Here is a 16,617-nt window from a genome sequence, read left to right as displayed (position 1 = left end):
TTAGAAGTATCATACAGTTGATTTATTTAATTTATTTTTAATTTAAGTTACATTTAATTACATTCATTTTTTAACTATTATAATCAAGATTAGCTGTGTTTAACAATGGAATTAAGTTTTCATTCAAACTATGACATTTTTTTTTCCTTGTATGAATTTCATAGATGAAGATGAATATGTTTTATGCTTCCAATAATCTAAAATATGGTAAATTTTCAGGAAAATCCTAACGACTTGGGATATTTGGTGAATCTTAAATAGTCTGTGACTAAATTCTCTACCCAGCAATGTTTTGTACCTGGCAATACCGGGTATATACAACTAGTGTGTGCATATATATATATATATATATATATATATATATATATATATATATATATATATTATAAAACTGACTGTCTATCTGTGAAACGGTTTTTACCAAATGCTCTCTATCTTCAGTTGAGCATATTAGGGAACAAAATAAAATAAAAACTGCCACTAGCATAAAAAGCAATGTTCTTTGTGTAAACAAATGGAACTTAGGTCATTTGGACAATATTTATATCATTGTAATTTTGCGTACCCATCTCAGCAGCAGCAGCAGCCAAATAGTATAATGGTGAGAAGTGCTGACTGTTGCCTGGGCGGTCAAGTTTCAATCCTGATTTGAGGTAGTTGCTGATCTAGCTGCATTAATGAGCTATGATACATGATACAGTGAAATAGTACTCATGTGAATGACTATATATATGTGTGTGTGTGTGTGTGTGTGTGTGTGAGCCTCACCAAAAATCAATTTCATTATTTCCTCTCATTCCTGTCCGGTTTTTGCACAAAGTAGGTATACAGCATATCAATACAAAATAAGTTTGTGAAAAAGATTTTCTAATCATTATTTATATACCAGATATGTGTATCCATTTTATGTCACTTGAGAAGTGTATCGAGTACTCCAGTAATCCAGTACTACCTGTTGTATAATCAGGTTATCGTCTAAACCGATTTCCCATCAGGCTTAACTGATGAGAAGTATAGCTAGTCACTCCAAAGATTCAAAACCAAAACACAAAGAGTAGACTAACAACAATCTAGCAGCTAATCCATCAACATGCATATGATAGGTGATTGTTTGATGAATGAAATTCTCAAAAAAGGTTCATTGGTTGGTGTTTTTAGTTTCTATTTTTGCCATTAGATTTTTTTTACTTTGTTTTTTTTTTCTTATTTTATTTCACGTTCCATTGGAAGCATGTCTATATTTTAGAAATAATAACTGAGAATTGGACAAAATCATAGTCAATTCAAGTATTTATATTTTGTTTATTGATTTTAAATATTAAAGATTTTTATAATAATAATTGTAGTACTGGCATCGCCTGGTGTCACACAAAATAGTTGTGAAGGGTCAAGGAGGATGGAAAGATTGTCCAAAAAGCAGAAGCATTAACCAGACTTCTACTGGATGAGTGCGGAGAGAACTGAGGCCTTGAGGAGGCTTGATGTCACCTAAATTCCAGAGAAGATTAATGTTTGTTGCCAATGAGAAGTGGCTGATGCAATAATGCAAATTTATTTGCAAAGGTTATCAAAAGACGTAGAGAGAAGTGGAAATCTGGGAAGACTTGCAATCAGACCTGGGAACAAAGCAACAATTAATCACAGACTGGCAACTGAAGCCAAATGCTGTGCACAAGTATACAACAATCACGTTGACACTCCATTTCTCCATTAGATCACCAGTCAGTAGATGAGTGACTATTTGGGAATACCAGGCTTTGTATGTAGGAAGGTGTCAACATCACCCTGCAAGAACTACAAAAACCTAACATCATCATCTCTCGTAACCGGGATAGCATGCGATTGAAGACAGCTTGTGAACTCGGTATTCCTACAAAACTTCCTCCTACAGGGGAAATTGAGAATTACCGTTTGCAGCGATGTGCACTGAGCAAAGCACATCTCTAAAATTGTCAGCAAGTTCAAGAATGTCTTAGCATCATTTAGCGAGACTTTTCATATCTACATTCCATCTATTTAAAACTGGAAACATTTCAGAGATGTGCAACCAAGTATCCTCCATCGAGCAATTCTACCATACTCTTAACACTTCACTTCTTTGGCCTTGAATTCAATGTCACCAGGGTTATTAACAACAAGAAGGTCAAACTTGAAAGGGCCTCACTGATTGAACAACATTTTATCATAAAGAAATTACTTTGCATCACATTCACAAAGGAGAAGCATTTTTCATGGTGGTGGGAAGGTTGTTTTCTTCCCTTCTTTCGAGAGAAACTAGAACAAACCCTGCTCACCATTACTTCACTTATCATTTGCACTTTGTGAATTTAATAGGGGAAAGCCATGAGACTTATTAAACCCAAAATAAAATAATGCAGAAAAACATTTGATAGGGGGTTGTATGTTTGAAACCCTTTGTCCTACACTGAATAAAAAATATTTCATGGGGGTCGTATGTTTGAAACCCTTTGTCCTACACTGTGAATAAAAAATATTTCATGGGGGTCGTATGTTTGAAACCCTTTGTCCTACACTGTGAATAAAAAATATTTCATGGGGATCGTATGTTTGAAACCCTTTGTCCTACACTGAATAAAAAATATTTCATGGGGGTTGCATGTTTGAAACCCTTTGTCCTACACTGAATAAAAAATATTTCATGGGGGTCGTATGTTTGAAACCCTTTGTCCTACACTGTGAATAAAAAATATTTCATGGGGGTTGTATGTTTGATACCCTTTGTCCTACACTGTGAATAAAAAATATTTCATGGGGTTCGTATGTTTAAAACCCTTTGTCCTACACTGTGAATAAAAAATATTTCATGGGGATCGTATGTTTGAAACCCTTTGTCCTACACTGAATAAAAAATATTTCATGGGGGTTGCATGTTTGAAACCCTTTGTTCTACACTGAATAAAAAATATTTCATGGGGGTCGTATGTTTGAAACCCTTTGTCCTAAACTGTGAATAAAAAATATTTCATGGGGGTTGTATGTTTGATACCCTTTGTCCTACACTGTGAATAAAAAATATTTCATGGGGTTCGTATGTTTAAAACCCTTTGTCCTACACTGTGAATAAAAAATATTTCATGGGGGTCGTATGTTTGAAACCCTTTGTCCTACACTGTGAATAAAAAATATTTCATGGGGGTTGCATGTTTGAAACCCTTTGTCCTACACTGTGAATAAAAAATATTTCATGGGGATCGTATGTTTAAAACCCTTTGTCCTACACTGAATAAAAAAATATTTCATGGGGGTCGTATGTTTGAAACCCTTTATCCTACACTGTGAATAAAAAATATTTCATAGGGGTTGTATGTTTGAAGCCCTTTGTCCTACACTATGAATAAAAAATATTTCATGGGGGTCGTATGCTAAAACCCTTTGTCCTACACTGTGAATAAAAAATATTTCATGGGGGTCGTATGTTTGAAACCCTTTGTCCTACACTGTGAATAAAAAATATTTCATGGGGGTCGTATGTTTAAAACCCTTTGTCTTAAACTGTGAATAAAAAACATTTCATGGGGGTTGCATGTTTGAAACCCTTTGTCCTACACTGAATAAAAAACATTTCATGGGGGTCGTATGTTTGAAACCCTTTATCCTACACTGTGAATAAAAAATATTTCATAGGGGTTGTATGTTTGAAGCTCTTTGTCCTACACTGTGAATAAAAAATATTTCATGGGGGTCGTATGTTTGAAACCCTTTGTCCTACACTGTGAATAAAAAATATTTCATGGGGGTCGTATGTTTGAAACCCTTTGTCCTACACTGTGAATAAAAAATATTTCATGGGGGTCGTATGTTTAAAACCCTTTGTCCTACACTGTGAATAAAAAATATTTCATGGGGGTCGTATGTTTAAAACCCTTTGTCTTAAACTGTGAATAAAAAATATTTCATGGGGGTTGCATGTTAGAAACCCTTTGTCCTACACTGAATAAAAAATATTTCATGGGGGTCGTATGTTTGAAACCCTTTATCCTACACTGTGAATAAAAAATATTTCATAGAGGTTGTATGTTTGAAGCCCTTTGTCCTACACTGTGAATAAAAAATATTTCATGGGGGTCGTATGTTTGATACCCTTTGTCCTACACTGTGAATAAAAAACATTTCATGGGGGTCGTATGTTTGAAACCCTTTGTCCTACACTGTGAATAAAAAATATTTCATGGGGGTCGTATGTTTGAAACCCTTTGTCCTACACTGAATAAAAAATATTTCATGGGGGTCGTATGTTTGAAGCTCTTTGTCCTACACTGAATAAAAAATATTTCATGGGGGTCGTATGTTTGAAACCCTTTATCCTACACTGTGAATAAAAAATATTTCATGGGGGTCGTATGTTTGAAACCCTTTGTCCTACACTGTGAATAAAAAACATTTCATGGGGGTCGTATGTTTGAAACCCTTTGTCCTACACTGTGAATAAAAAATATTTCATGGGGGTCGTATGTTTGAAACCCTTTGTCCTACACTATGAATAAAAAATATTTCATGGGGGTCGTATATTTAAAACCCTTTGTCCTACACTGAATAAAAACATTTCATGGGGGTCGTATGTTTAAAACCCTTTGTCCTACACTGAATAAAAAACATTTCATGGGGGTCGTATGTTTGAAACCCTTTGTCCTACACTGTGAATAAAAAATATTTCATGGGGGTCGTATGTTTGAAACCCTTTGTCCTACACTGTGAATAAAAAATATTTCATGGGAGTCGTATGTTTGAAACCCTTTGTCCTACACTGTGAATAAAAAATATTTCTCAATGTTTCATTGGCTTATCACCACACAATTCCAAACTTATTTTGCATTCATCTTAGAAAACGTCAGTAAAATGATGGTTTTATTTTATTTTTCAATCAACTGAGAAACAGGACAATGTATGGCAAAACCAGAAGACAAAATTCTTAGCTAGTCAAAACCAAACTATTCAGCAAAAGAGGAAAAAGAGAGTTGATCCAATCTACAAACATGCCAATAAGATATAGAAAATGAAATACACAAGTTGCAAAAAAATAATAAAAAACAAGGCATCCTGATCAAAAATGAAAGTGCAATAAATATATATATATATATATATATATATATATATATATATATATACATATAAATATATATATATATATATATATATATATTATATATACATATAAATTAATAGAGAAAAGCATGATGTTTGCTTACCACTGGGGGAAACAATTACTGGTTGGTGAAGCCGTTGCTCTTCTGTTGGAAGATTCAGTACAATTACTAACACAGACCCCAGACTTGTGCCAACCCATAAACACGGATAAGTGTAACTATCTGTAAAGTTATGAAGAGAAAAGAAAAGAAAAAAAAACAAAAAACAAAGCAAGGTTATAGAAGTAAATTAATCATTTGTAGATTAAAAAAGAAAAACAATTGTAATTAATTGAAAATACTTTTAGTTAATTTCTATACATTGCATAAAAAAAAAGTATAAAAACTTTACTCAAGATTATATGAATTCACATCATTTTTTTTTTTTGTCTTAATTTCAAGCGATGGAGGCATCAGCAATGATGGAGTTTTGTCTTCATTTGACACGATCACAAACTTGGTCTGAGTGAAGGCCTGCTTTACAAAGATCAGCCTATATCATCATCAACCTACCTCCTAGTCATTTTCTAAAAACTTCTAGTGCAAATAGTGAGTTAAATTATAAATTTAGATATAATTAAATAATATGTAAAAACGAGCACCTCTACACTATTGGGACAAAATTTCGGAAATCGTAAAACTGAATTTCACATGAAAACAATGGTATGTATGTATTTCTCATATTTTTTAAGATGATTATATCCAAAAATTACAAAAATCGATAAGGTAGAAAATTATTTATAAATAAAAAATAATAAAAATAAAATAAAAAATAGAATTTTATGAAAACAATCGTAAAACAGGAGAATTCGAAAGGGAGGTAATTTCCCCAATTTGATTTAAACAAAATGGCAGAAATTTTTCACCTGCTAACACAAAGTTGTTTTTTTTTTTTTAATTCAGTAATATTCAGGTAATTTTGACTGCATAATTTGGAAGCTACCATAATTTATTAGAATTGACAAAAATAAAAATCAGTTGAAACTATTGTTTTTTTTATCTGAAAACTCCATTTATTGACTACAAAATCTCATCCCAATTTTGTAGAAGCGCCTAAAAATGTTTTGAAAAATGTAGATATACTAATACTATATATATATATATATTACACATACAGTGTTTCACAATCATTAAAACAAAACAACTAGGTAAATATAAAGGCGCAAAATGATCGATTACGAGTGAATATGTCTTGCAATTTTTTGAGATGAGGATTGATAATTTGTATTAGTATCATTCAGACTACTGCTCTCATCTTAAATGTTATTCGTACAATGATTTAGTTAGTATAAACTTGACTTTTTCATGTGCCTTTTGTCAAGCTTAGGGGATCTGTACGAAATTTCAAGTGTAACCCATTAATTAATCCACAGGTGATTGTAGTTTTCTGTTGTGTGAAATGATGTTCACATGCCCATTTGAGGAACATCTTCCTAATAACCAAACAGAAAAATATAATACCTATATCGGCTAGATAACAATAACTCCTGACGTTTTGCATATGGTTTACTTGACACTAACGCAATACAATGCCACATCATTTTACACAACATTACAATCATTCAAGATAAGAAAAATATAAGCACCAAAATCATACACACCGATTAAAAATACTAGAAGAATTATATAAAAAGAAACAAGCTAACACTAATAAAATAACCTTTAAGGGAAGTGCTAATGCGCTAAACATATTCCATAATTAAATTAACAAAAATAAAGAACTCTTATTAGAAAAATCAATCAATAAATAAACTCAATTACTCTTTCTTGTTTCTCTCCCAAAACTACCGAGAAAATAATAAAAACACACAAAAAAAAAAAAATTCTGGCAACAACAATATAGAGAACACAAAATGGTTGTAAAGATTGAAAGTACTCAAGATGGCTGATAAAGAACTTTCAGAGCCATATTCTACAAATTACCACTGAAGACACGGAAACAAACTTGTTGAGCCGAGATAGTAATAAAACTACGAAACAGCAGTCTTCAATCAGACTTATATCAATATATATATATATATATATATATATATATATATATATATATATACACACACACACATATAAATGTGTGTGTGTGTGTGTGTCTGGTCACGAATAGGCTCCTATATGGTTGACTATTTTAAAAAAATGATTACATATAATGATAGATGTATTGAGACACAGGAACGGGTATGTTTGATCTGGCAGAACGGTGGTTCATTAAAATTGTGGGGCCTGGTCTACAAAGTATGGAAATAAAAAATTAAAAAATTAAAAAAAGAACGTTTACAAGTGTTTCTGATATAGATGTACATAATACTTTGATAAGTATGTTTTAGCTTAAATAGGGATGGTATAATAAAATTGTGGAGTCTGCGTTCGCGCCTGGCCTCCATAAAATGGAAATAGGCACAAACTTTAATAAAGACTTTTCATATCTATCTGTGTAAGTATACTTTGATAATTATGTTTCTGTTTGGAGAAATATGGTATAATAAAATTATGGGGTGTTCGTTCACACCTGACCTCCATAGAATGAAAATATGTCACAAAGTTTAACAAGGTTTTTTAATATAGATCCACAGAATACTGTGATAAATGTTTCAGTGTGAACAGGTACGGTATAATAAATTATGGGGTTTATCTATTTTATTTTTACTTTCATCATATTTTGCTTTGGTTTTGATACCCCCAAATTCAACCCAAATTTACAACCCTTCCTTTTGATAACCTATCATACTTTAATAAATCAGAGTCCATTAGGCTGTTTTTGAACCCAGTCAACGATGAGTACTTTTGCTAGTACTTATATATATAGGTAGAAAAAAAGTATTGACTTTAAAGCTAGATACAGAGATCATTTCAATAACATGTATTAGAAAGGTGATCATCTCATTATCCTAAACATATGATCTCTAAAGAAAAATAAGATACCTGTACTAAAATGGAGCATCCTGAAGAAAGCTTTAACTCCCACACTACACAACCTCACTTGTTTTATCTTAATGAAAGAATAACTATAATTATTACATTTCTCAATGCAAATAAACTACTATATCAAAGAAATGAAATAGGTATTAGCTGTAGACACTTCAAACTGTTTATCCTAGATAAATATGTTAACGAAAGGGGAATTTACCATGCCATTCCATAAAGAAACCTTAACGACCTGGTATCACATAATAAAAAGCTTTCCAACTTAGTATACAACTATTATCATTTTTAATCCTTTGCTTATTGTAATTATATTAAGCTAACAAGTTAATATGTGACTCTAAATATCTAAAAAAACAAAAAAACAACAAAAAAAAACATAGTAAATAGTTGTGTGGATGTAAAATTACCCTAATTGGTGATGGATTAAATTTGACATGTTTAAAAAGCTTTCACCTCTTCACCACCCCTGCATTTATAGTTGGGAAGAACACCGTCATAGATTTGCTGACTCTGATATCCATGTCTTTGAAATTTTTTCTGGCAATTTTATTTATTGCTGTTGTAACTCCAAAAATGCTTGAGTTAATTTGTGCAAACTGTTTTAATGCATACATGCACATATTACAATGAAAGATGACGGATAAAAGTTATATATAACTTTATTATATCAGAAAAATAAAGGGAAAAAAAAGTTAAAGGGAAATTTAAGAAAAAAACAAAACAAAAAAAACTTCATAGCATTTCGAAGTGAAAGGTTTCTCATCAGAAGAAGAGAAGACCAGAATTATACAAAATGCAAATATATACCAGCAAAAAACTGGTTTTCTTTTCCTATATCACAGAGATCACTTTAGTTCTCCCACCCCCAAATAGTTTCAATATTTTTTTCCTCACTGCACAATTACTTTGCTCCTAATGTAACTATCAATAGACGTTGCATCTCTTTTATTTTATCTAGCATCTTCTCTTCTGACGAGAAGCATTAGGCTTCGGAATACCATGGTATAAACAGTTCTTACTTATCCTACACCCCTAATTGATGTATCATCCTTATTGAATACATGAATAAATCTATAAACATCAGTATATATTTTTATATTATTTTCTTATTTTATTGATACATTCTCTCTCTCTCTCTATATATATATATATATATATGTATGTATGTATGTATGTAGTTGTATTAGTTGTTATATTTATAAAGGCTTAATATCAGAGAGAGGATATCAACTTAAGTGATAAAAGTGTAGACATGGATTCAATGGCACATTGTAACTTAGTGTTCTTTCTATGCATCAGACCTGATGAATGTGCAATGAGAAACTGCTAACAAGTATTATTGATTCAACCACATAGACTGATTAATAGTTTTATGATTGGATATGAAATTACGATAATTTCAAAACAGAAACCTGTTTTTCTTGTGTAAGAATCTGCAAATTTCAAGCACTGGATCGCTTCCTTGGAGACATTCTCAAGACTGGACATGCTTGAACTTCTTGATCGTGAAAATGACGTGCCATCATTTTTATCTGTAAGAATAACAAATCTCAGAATCAGACGAACTCTTACCAATATCACATTTTGTAAATTGTTTCTAAATTTTTGTTTCACATGATGAGAACAAGCTGATTAAATAAAACAAAAAGGAAACAAAATAAAAAAACAAAGAAATTGAGTAAAACAAGATTTTCTTTTATCAAATAAAAAAGAAAAAAGAAAAAGAAAAAGTTGACAATTTTTTTATAAATTCAAAATATTATAAACATAAGAGGTGGACATTTTCAAAAAAATTCTGCATCATAAAAAAAGCATTTTAGGTGAAACCGAACCCACAAACAGTTTAAGACACTGACTGCACAGAGAAATGAAATGTACAAAACAATGAACTTTTGAATTGACATAAAATAAAATTTTTAATGAAAATAATATTTTTTTTAATTGTTTTTATTTGTAGATACACCATATGAGTTGAACGAACTTTGAAAAGTCGTCAAATAAAATAACTATTCAGAAAAAAATTTTTTTTTACATTTGTAACAATTATTTTTATACTAATTATCCATCACTTATCAAGGTTAAAAGCCACTTAAGGGTAAGGGTTATTGAGATGTACAATGAACAACACCATAAAAAAACAGAAAAAAAATTGGTTAGAACTAACAAACTAACTACTTAAGAGAATACCTTGATAAGTCTTTAACATAAGACTTGAAAATGATCATGTTGAAGTCTGTAAAGAAGTTGTTCTAAGGTAATGTGTTACACATATGGGAACTCTTTGGAAAGAAACTATGTTAATAGAATTTCCGTTTGGTTTTAGGTACATACAGGAAGAAAAAGTTTTTAAATTGATGGTAAGAAAACAAATTCTTGCTGCAAAAGTTTGGGAATGGGGGTTGGGAAAGTAGTTATCAGAAATTGGAGATCAGTTGAGCACCTACTATGGAAATAACTATTTTAATTTTTCATATAACAAAAAGAATATGTTCGTTTAAATCTTATGGTGTACCGACATATAACGGCAATACTAGAATTACATGTAAACAAATAAAAAGAAGACGAATAACAAAGAAACAACATGATTTTGTAACATTCATTAAAACTCTAAGTGAATCTGACTATAATATCAATGTGTATGCAATTTTGTGAGGACGTGGATGATACGTGTTTACAAACAGAATACCAAATGAATAAAAAGTGATGACCATGTACCATGGAGCATAATGTCTGAAGGAAAAAATGTCAAAGCTATAATTATCACAAAAATTGAACAATTTTTTTAAGAAAACAACTGCATTAGTCACAAACTAATAATGGCTCTTGTCTTTCTGAGACTGTTTAAGGTACTAAACTGCAGAAGTGTAAAGGTTGTTTTTTTTTTTTTATAGTATTTCAACACTCTAGTGTTATTTAGGCAAGGCGCTGTATGTACCGCGAGGTACAATATCAGGTTGAGAAACTGGTGCAGTATTTTTTTCTCAGGGGTAGATGGGACTCTCTTAAGCCATGGTAGACACACCGTCTAGTGATGGCATCACGATAAAAAATACCCTTGATAGCCCTGGCAAAGCAGCAAGTATTCAGCCACCGACAAGATTTGAATTACACTACAAACTCGTGTAGTGAGTTTAATCTTGGCTACGGCTGCACTGGATGGATATTTAAATCGAGTTCAATTGTTCTGGTAGAAATCCTTGATGACTTCAAGTCATTAATGTTATAGTCTGCTCAAATTAGATTTCGTTCAAATTAAGGCTACACATAAATTTACTGAATATAGATAGAGAGGACAAATAAAAATAAGAAAATGTTTCTTTGTGAAGGGGATCCGTGCATCTCTTACAGTTCTGAAATAAATAGAGATAATTTGATTTAAGAACCAATGATAAGACATCCTGTCATGAAAAACGGAATGTCACAAAAAATTGTTGAGATGATCTGATTTTCTCTAATAAAAAAGGGTTTCAAACCAAATCCACTTTCCTTCCAGCCTCAAACAGAAACTCAGCTGCAAGACATAAAATGTCATCAACAATGTCAGCCCATAGACCTACTTTACTCAACCAACAAGTAACTTGGCCTTGTTCTCCTATAGGCAGGCAAGCTTATTTGCACACCGCCTCCCCCAAAACCTTCTAATTCAAAGAACACATTCTCTGTTATTGTATACATTTTTAATACATTCAATCCTTTTAATCAAGATCACTTTTCTTTGCTCTCTTATGACTATACACAGTATATAATAATATCTGTTAATAGATTCAAATACATATGTACACTATTGGATGCAGATGCGTGTCATACTAAGCACAGATTTATTTAACCGAACGTTTGGACCCTGATAGATATGATAACTGAGCAGAAAAAAAATTACACCTCACCACCAGATAATAACTGTTGGGCGTTTATTACATTCTTTTAATTCTCAATTACTCAATGCAAGACCCAAACTTGCTTCAGCTCGTTGTTGTTGTGTAGCACATTTTTCTTGATTTAAGTATTTAAACAACGAAAAGTGTATATCTTGAGATAGAATGATGGGCTAAGATAACAAGTATCCACAAATCATTGTTCCACAGGATCGTATCTCAAAGCAAAGGGTAGGAATTGGTCAGCTGCAAGTGGCGTACAACTCTTCATGTTTAATCTGTTAATCTTTTGGTACTTTTTTTTAAAGTGCCAATAAAGAAAAAGTTTATTTGAGTCATCATAGATGCAGTTACACATACATACATACATCAACATAGATGTAGTTATACATACATACATCACCATAGATGTAGTTATACATACATACATCACCATAGATGTAGTTATACATACATACATACATCACCATAGATGTAGTTATACATACATACATCACCATAGATGTAGTTATACATACATACATACATCACCATAGATGTAGTTATACATACATACATACATACATCACCATAGATGTAGTTATACATACATACATACATACATACATCACCATAGATGTAGTTATACATACATACATACATACATACATCACCATAGATGTAGTTATACATACATACATACATCACCATAGATGTAGTTATACATACATACATCACCATAGATGTAGTTATACATACATACATACATCACCATAGATGTAGTTACACATACATACATACATCACCATAGATGTAGTTACACATACATACATACATCACCATAGATGTAGTTACACATACATACATCACCATAGATGTAGTTACACATACATACATCACCATAGATGTAGTTACACATACATACATCACCATAGATGTAGTTACACATACATACATCACACTTACATGCATACACACAGTACTATACCATACATAACTAAAACTAAAAATATATAAATTGTTTTGCTGTTTATTCTGAACTCTAATTCTATCCTAAATAATAGAAATATCTTTTTTTCCTGACACTTAAATCTATTTATTACATATACAAAGTAACAATTTAAAAAAATTTTGATGAACATGGTAGAAATCAGTTTTATATTCTAACTGTTACACTCTTCTGACAATACATAACAGAACAAAACAAACAAAAAAAAAAAGACAGAAAAAAATGACAATAGAAAATTCTGTTCGTTTGATGCCAAGCTTACCATATTCTTTCAGTATGTACTTTTATGAGTGAATTGGCACTCACCTGCCTTTCAGTGGGAGGGGACATAAATGAAGAATTGAGCATCTGTTTTTATGCAGGTACTGGCATTGTTCAACCAAATATCATCACAATGATGGGTCAATATAGAAATTGGTAACAAGCAGATATCAAATGATGATAATTCACAAAATAATATAAACATTACACAAATCAAATTACATAGACAAATTACATACACAAAAAAAATCATTTTAAATTGTTACATTTTTCTTTTCTGACTGTCAAGTGTAGGCAAAAACAGATAACACAATAAAAACAAACATTCATTTTAATAAAAGAAATAAAGGCGGTGTTAATGTTGTGGTTATTGCCATTAGTTGACCATTTGGGCTGCTATTAACAATACTTAATCCTCCTTCAGCCATTTTTTATCAAGTAAATTGTTCCATATCTATAAAATAACTAACCTTTTCTAAATATGGCTGCAAACAGCATATATAAATCTGTCCCTAGTAGTCAAAATTGTAACTAAGGCAATATCCACAACATTAACAAAATGATTTTAAGATTGCCAAACAATATTCATTCTTGTTGGTTAGACGTTAGTGGAATAGTTTTTAGAAATCATAAAACGTTTCTTACTAATTCAGATGAGAAAAAAATGTATAGTAAATAAGAATCAAAGAGAAAGATGGGAATAGTCAAGAAGAAGGTGCCAAGTGCTGGTTATGCTGCATTAGAAGTTGAACAAAAAAACACTTTAAAATAATAAACTTAAAAAGAAATGGAGAAATACAGCTGATAGAGTTTTCCTGTTTTAAAACAGATTTGTTGAAGGGGCACGTAGATTGGAGGTCTTGTCGAACCAAATAGGAAGCAACAAAACGCTTTCAAGTGCAAAAAAAAAGAGATGAATATGGAACCATTACCAGCAGGAGGCCATAGAGTCAGGATTTTATTCAAAACAGGAACATTATTTAAAACTTTTGATATGAAGAAATTAAGTTAGCTTCAACTTTTCCGAAGAGATCAAAATAAAATCTTCAATAATTAGGAATACAATTAACTTGAACAATTTTTGCAAGATCATAAAATAAGAGAAATAATTATTGTAAAAGCAAAAACTGAACTTGTATAATAAAATGAAAAAATTAATTAAAGTTATTGGTAATGTGATATGCACACTAAAAACAGCTGGAATGAGCTGATTGTGAACACAAAACTACACAACTATTTTTACTTTAAAATGAACCATAAAAAAATTACTACGAAAAATAATGTCCACTATTATTGAGTGATTAATACCAATAAACAGATTTTGAAACAAGAGATGTAAAGATATAACTAATTTTATGAGTAATTTTAAAATTCAATTTGAGATAATGATTTTATTAAACAATTCAAATCTTTTAGAAAATATGAAAAGCAAAATACAATGAGGCTTTAAATTAATAACAGACGATTAAAGGCTTAACCAAAGTGGATCCAGAGAAAACTTCTGTAGGAGGGAAGGGGGTCGATAGCAGCCATTCCAATAAAATAAAGATAAAATCATATTTGTATTAGAACTGGGACTATATTAGTATATGTAGCACACACAATCATCAGTGTACTCTAATCAAATCAATAATCACAGATTCTTTAAAAAAAAAAAAAAAAAAAAAAGCAAGGATACTAAGTAGATGCAGATCTAAAAGACTTACTTCACTTGCTACCCAGATCAAAAATTAAAAATTCTAACAAAGTTTCTCAAGTAAGAGTGTAAATCAAAAATATTTATTTTCCTGAATGCCTTCCACATTTGATCTAACTATATGTATACGTTTTCTTTCTTCTTTTTTTTTTTTTTATTCATTCAAGAAAGATTACATAAACCTAGTCAAAAGTTAATAAATAAAGTCCCAAACCTCATGACTTGGAAATATTTTATTACCATATACTTTAACTTATGGAAGTTTGTTAGAATTTTAGAAAAAATTATAAAGTATAATAAAGAAATAAAAGGCTTCCTTCAGTCTTGACAGACTATGGATACCCATGGTAAGGGTGTCTATGCATGAAATTTTTGTGGCAAGAGTTGCGCAATCCCCAACCACACCTCCCTTAAGTCGACACTGTTGAATACCAGTGGCATGTGGAGGTTCAAGATGACTGGAAACAATGCAGAGATAAGTGGAAAGCGCATACAGCACCTAGAATTCCCAAATGGTCACCTATCTGGTACTAACCAGGCTCAACGTTGCTTAACTTCGGTGATCTGACGGGAACCGGTGTGTCAACGTGATTATGATACTAATCAATGAAGAAATATCTTATTCACGAAAATATTGAAAAAAAAGACGCTGTATAATCTCAAACACACAATGGCTGTAAATTTGCATTGTGAAAATGAATAATTTTTAGACACTTTCAAGCAATGACTAAGCATGGCACTATTTTAAGTGGGGAAAGATATTGCCTTAAACCAATCCAATTCTATTCTATTTAAACTTTTGCAGTCAGAGCAGAGTCTGGGTTCGAACTTTTAGGTTTTTAGGTTACTACATAAAACCACACTGAAGAGTCATAAAAAAAAAAAAAATGAAACATGTCTGTTAATATTTAGATAATATGTATTTGCTTTCCTTTCTACCTAAACTGATATGCAAGCTTTTTTTCCTGAAGTATGTAATCATTTTGTCACTCTAGAAACGAGAAGATAATGCCTTGAAGGATGACCTCCTGTGCACATAGCAAAACAAAACTACAAAGCCTGCGAGTCAGACAGAGACGTGATCTACCCCATTCCCACATTTGTGGATAGTATGGAAGATAAAGTCAAGCCTTAGATACGATTATCAGGGCTGAGATTACTTACATTGATACAAATCCTGACTACAACGGAGTCTTGTTTCATATGAATCTTTCAACAGCATGAAGACTACAACAGGGAAGACTTTACCCAGCTCTGAAGACGACTTTAGAAAGTACTTTCATATAACTTGCTAAACAACCCATGTGATGACAACAAAACAACCAACCCCTGGGTCAGAGTTTTGTTCTCAAGCTTGTGACGAATCTCTTCAAAGCATGAACACACACAAACATAAGTGTAAATGAGACTGATTAAAATAAGAGCTGCTCAAACAAACCATAATCTCTAATATTACATGCATTGTGTATGTTTCAATATCTATAAATATTGATTCCTTTTCATGTAACAGGGAAATATTGCATCTTCCTTTCTGCCTTGTGATAGAATGATGAGAACTCTGAAACACATTCGTCCCTTCTTACAAACGCAATCCAAATAGAAATATTTTATTGGCGCTTTACCAGGTGTCATTCTCGACTCTCAGTGTCGTAATTTTCTCAAACATGTTTGCTAAATTTCCAACAGAAGTTTTCTAGATGTAATATAATTTCAAAATGGAAAATATCTTTTCTACGT

The 16,617-nt window shown here is 31.5% G+C and overlaps 1 protein-coding gene and 1 pseudogene across 8 annotated transcripts in view; both read right to left on the bottom strand.

Moving 5' to 3' along the window:
- LOC145239883 (syntaxin-binding protein 5-like) overlaps nucleotides 1-16,617 on the bottom strand; it is a 678,091-nt gene that overhangs the window by 64,971 nt on the left and 596,503 nt on the right. For all 8 annotated transcript variants that reach the window (XM_080103493.1, XM_080103494.1, XM_080103495.1 and 5 more), the window contains 2 exons: nucleotides 9,476-9,595; nucleotides 5,208-5,327 (listed from right to left, as the gene is read on the bottom strand). In XM_080103493.1, coding sequence (XP_079959619.1) covers nucleotides 5,208-5,327; nucleotides 9,476-9,595 — 240 coding nt within the window. The remainder of the gene's footprint in view (nucleotides 1-5,207; nucleotides 5,328-9,475; nucleotides 9,596-16,617) is intronic.
- LOC145240440 (5S ribosomal RNA) lies at nucleotides 15,368-15,485 on the bottom strand (annotated as a pseudogene).

The sequence above is a fragment of the Euprymna scolopes genome, chromosome 19, assembly GCF_053919585.1.
Source record: "Euprymna scolopes isolate OS-2025 chromosome 19, ASM5391958v1, whole genome shotgun sequence".
Lineage (NCBI taxonomy): Eukaryota > Metazoa > Mollusca > Cephalopoda > Sepiida > Sepiolidae > Euprymna > Euprymna scolopes.
The sequence above is the reverse complement of the archived record's forward strand: the minus strand, read 5'-3'. Positions and strand labels throughout refer to the sequence as shown.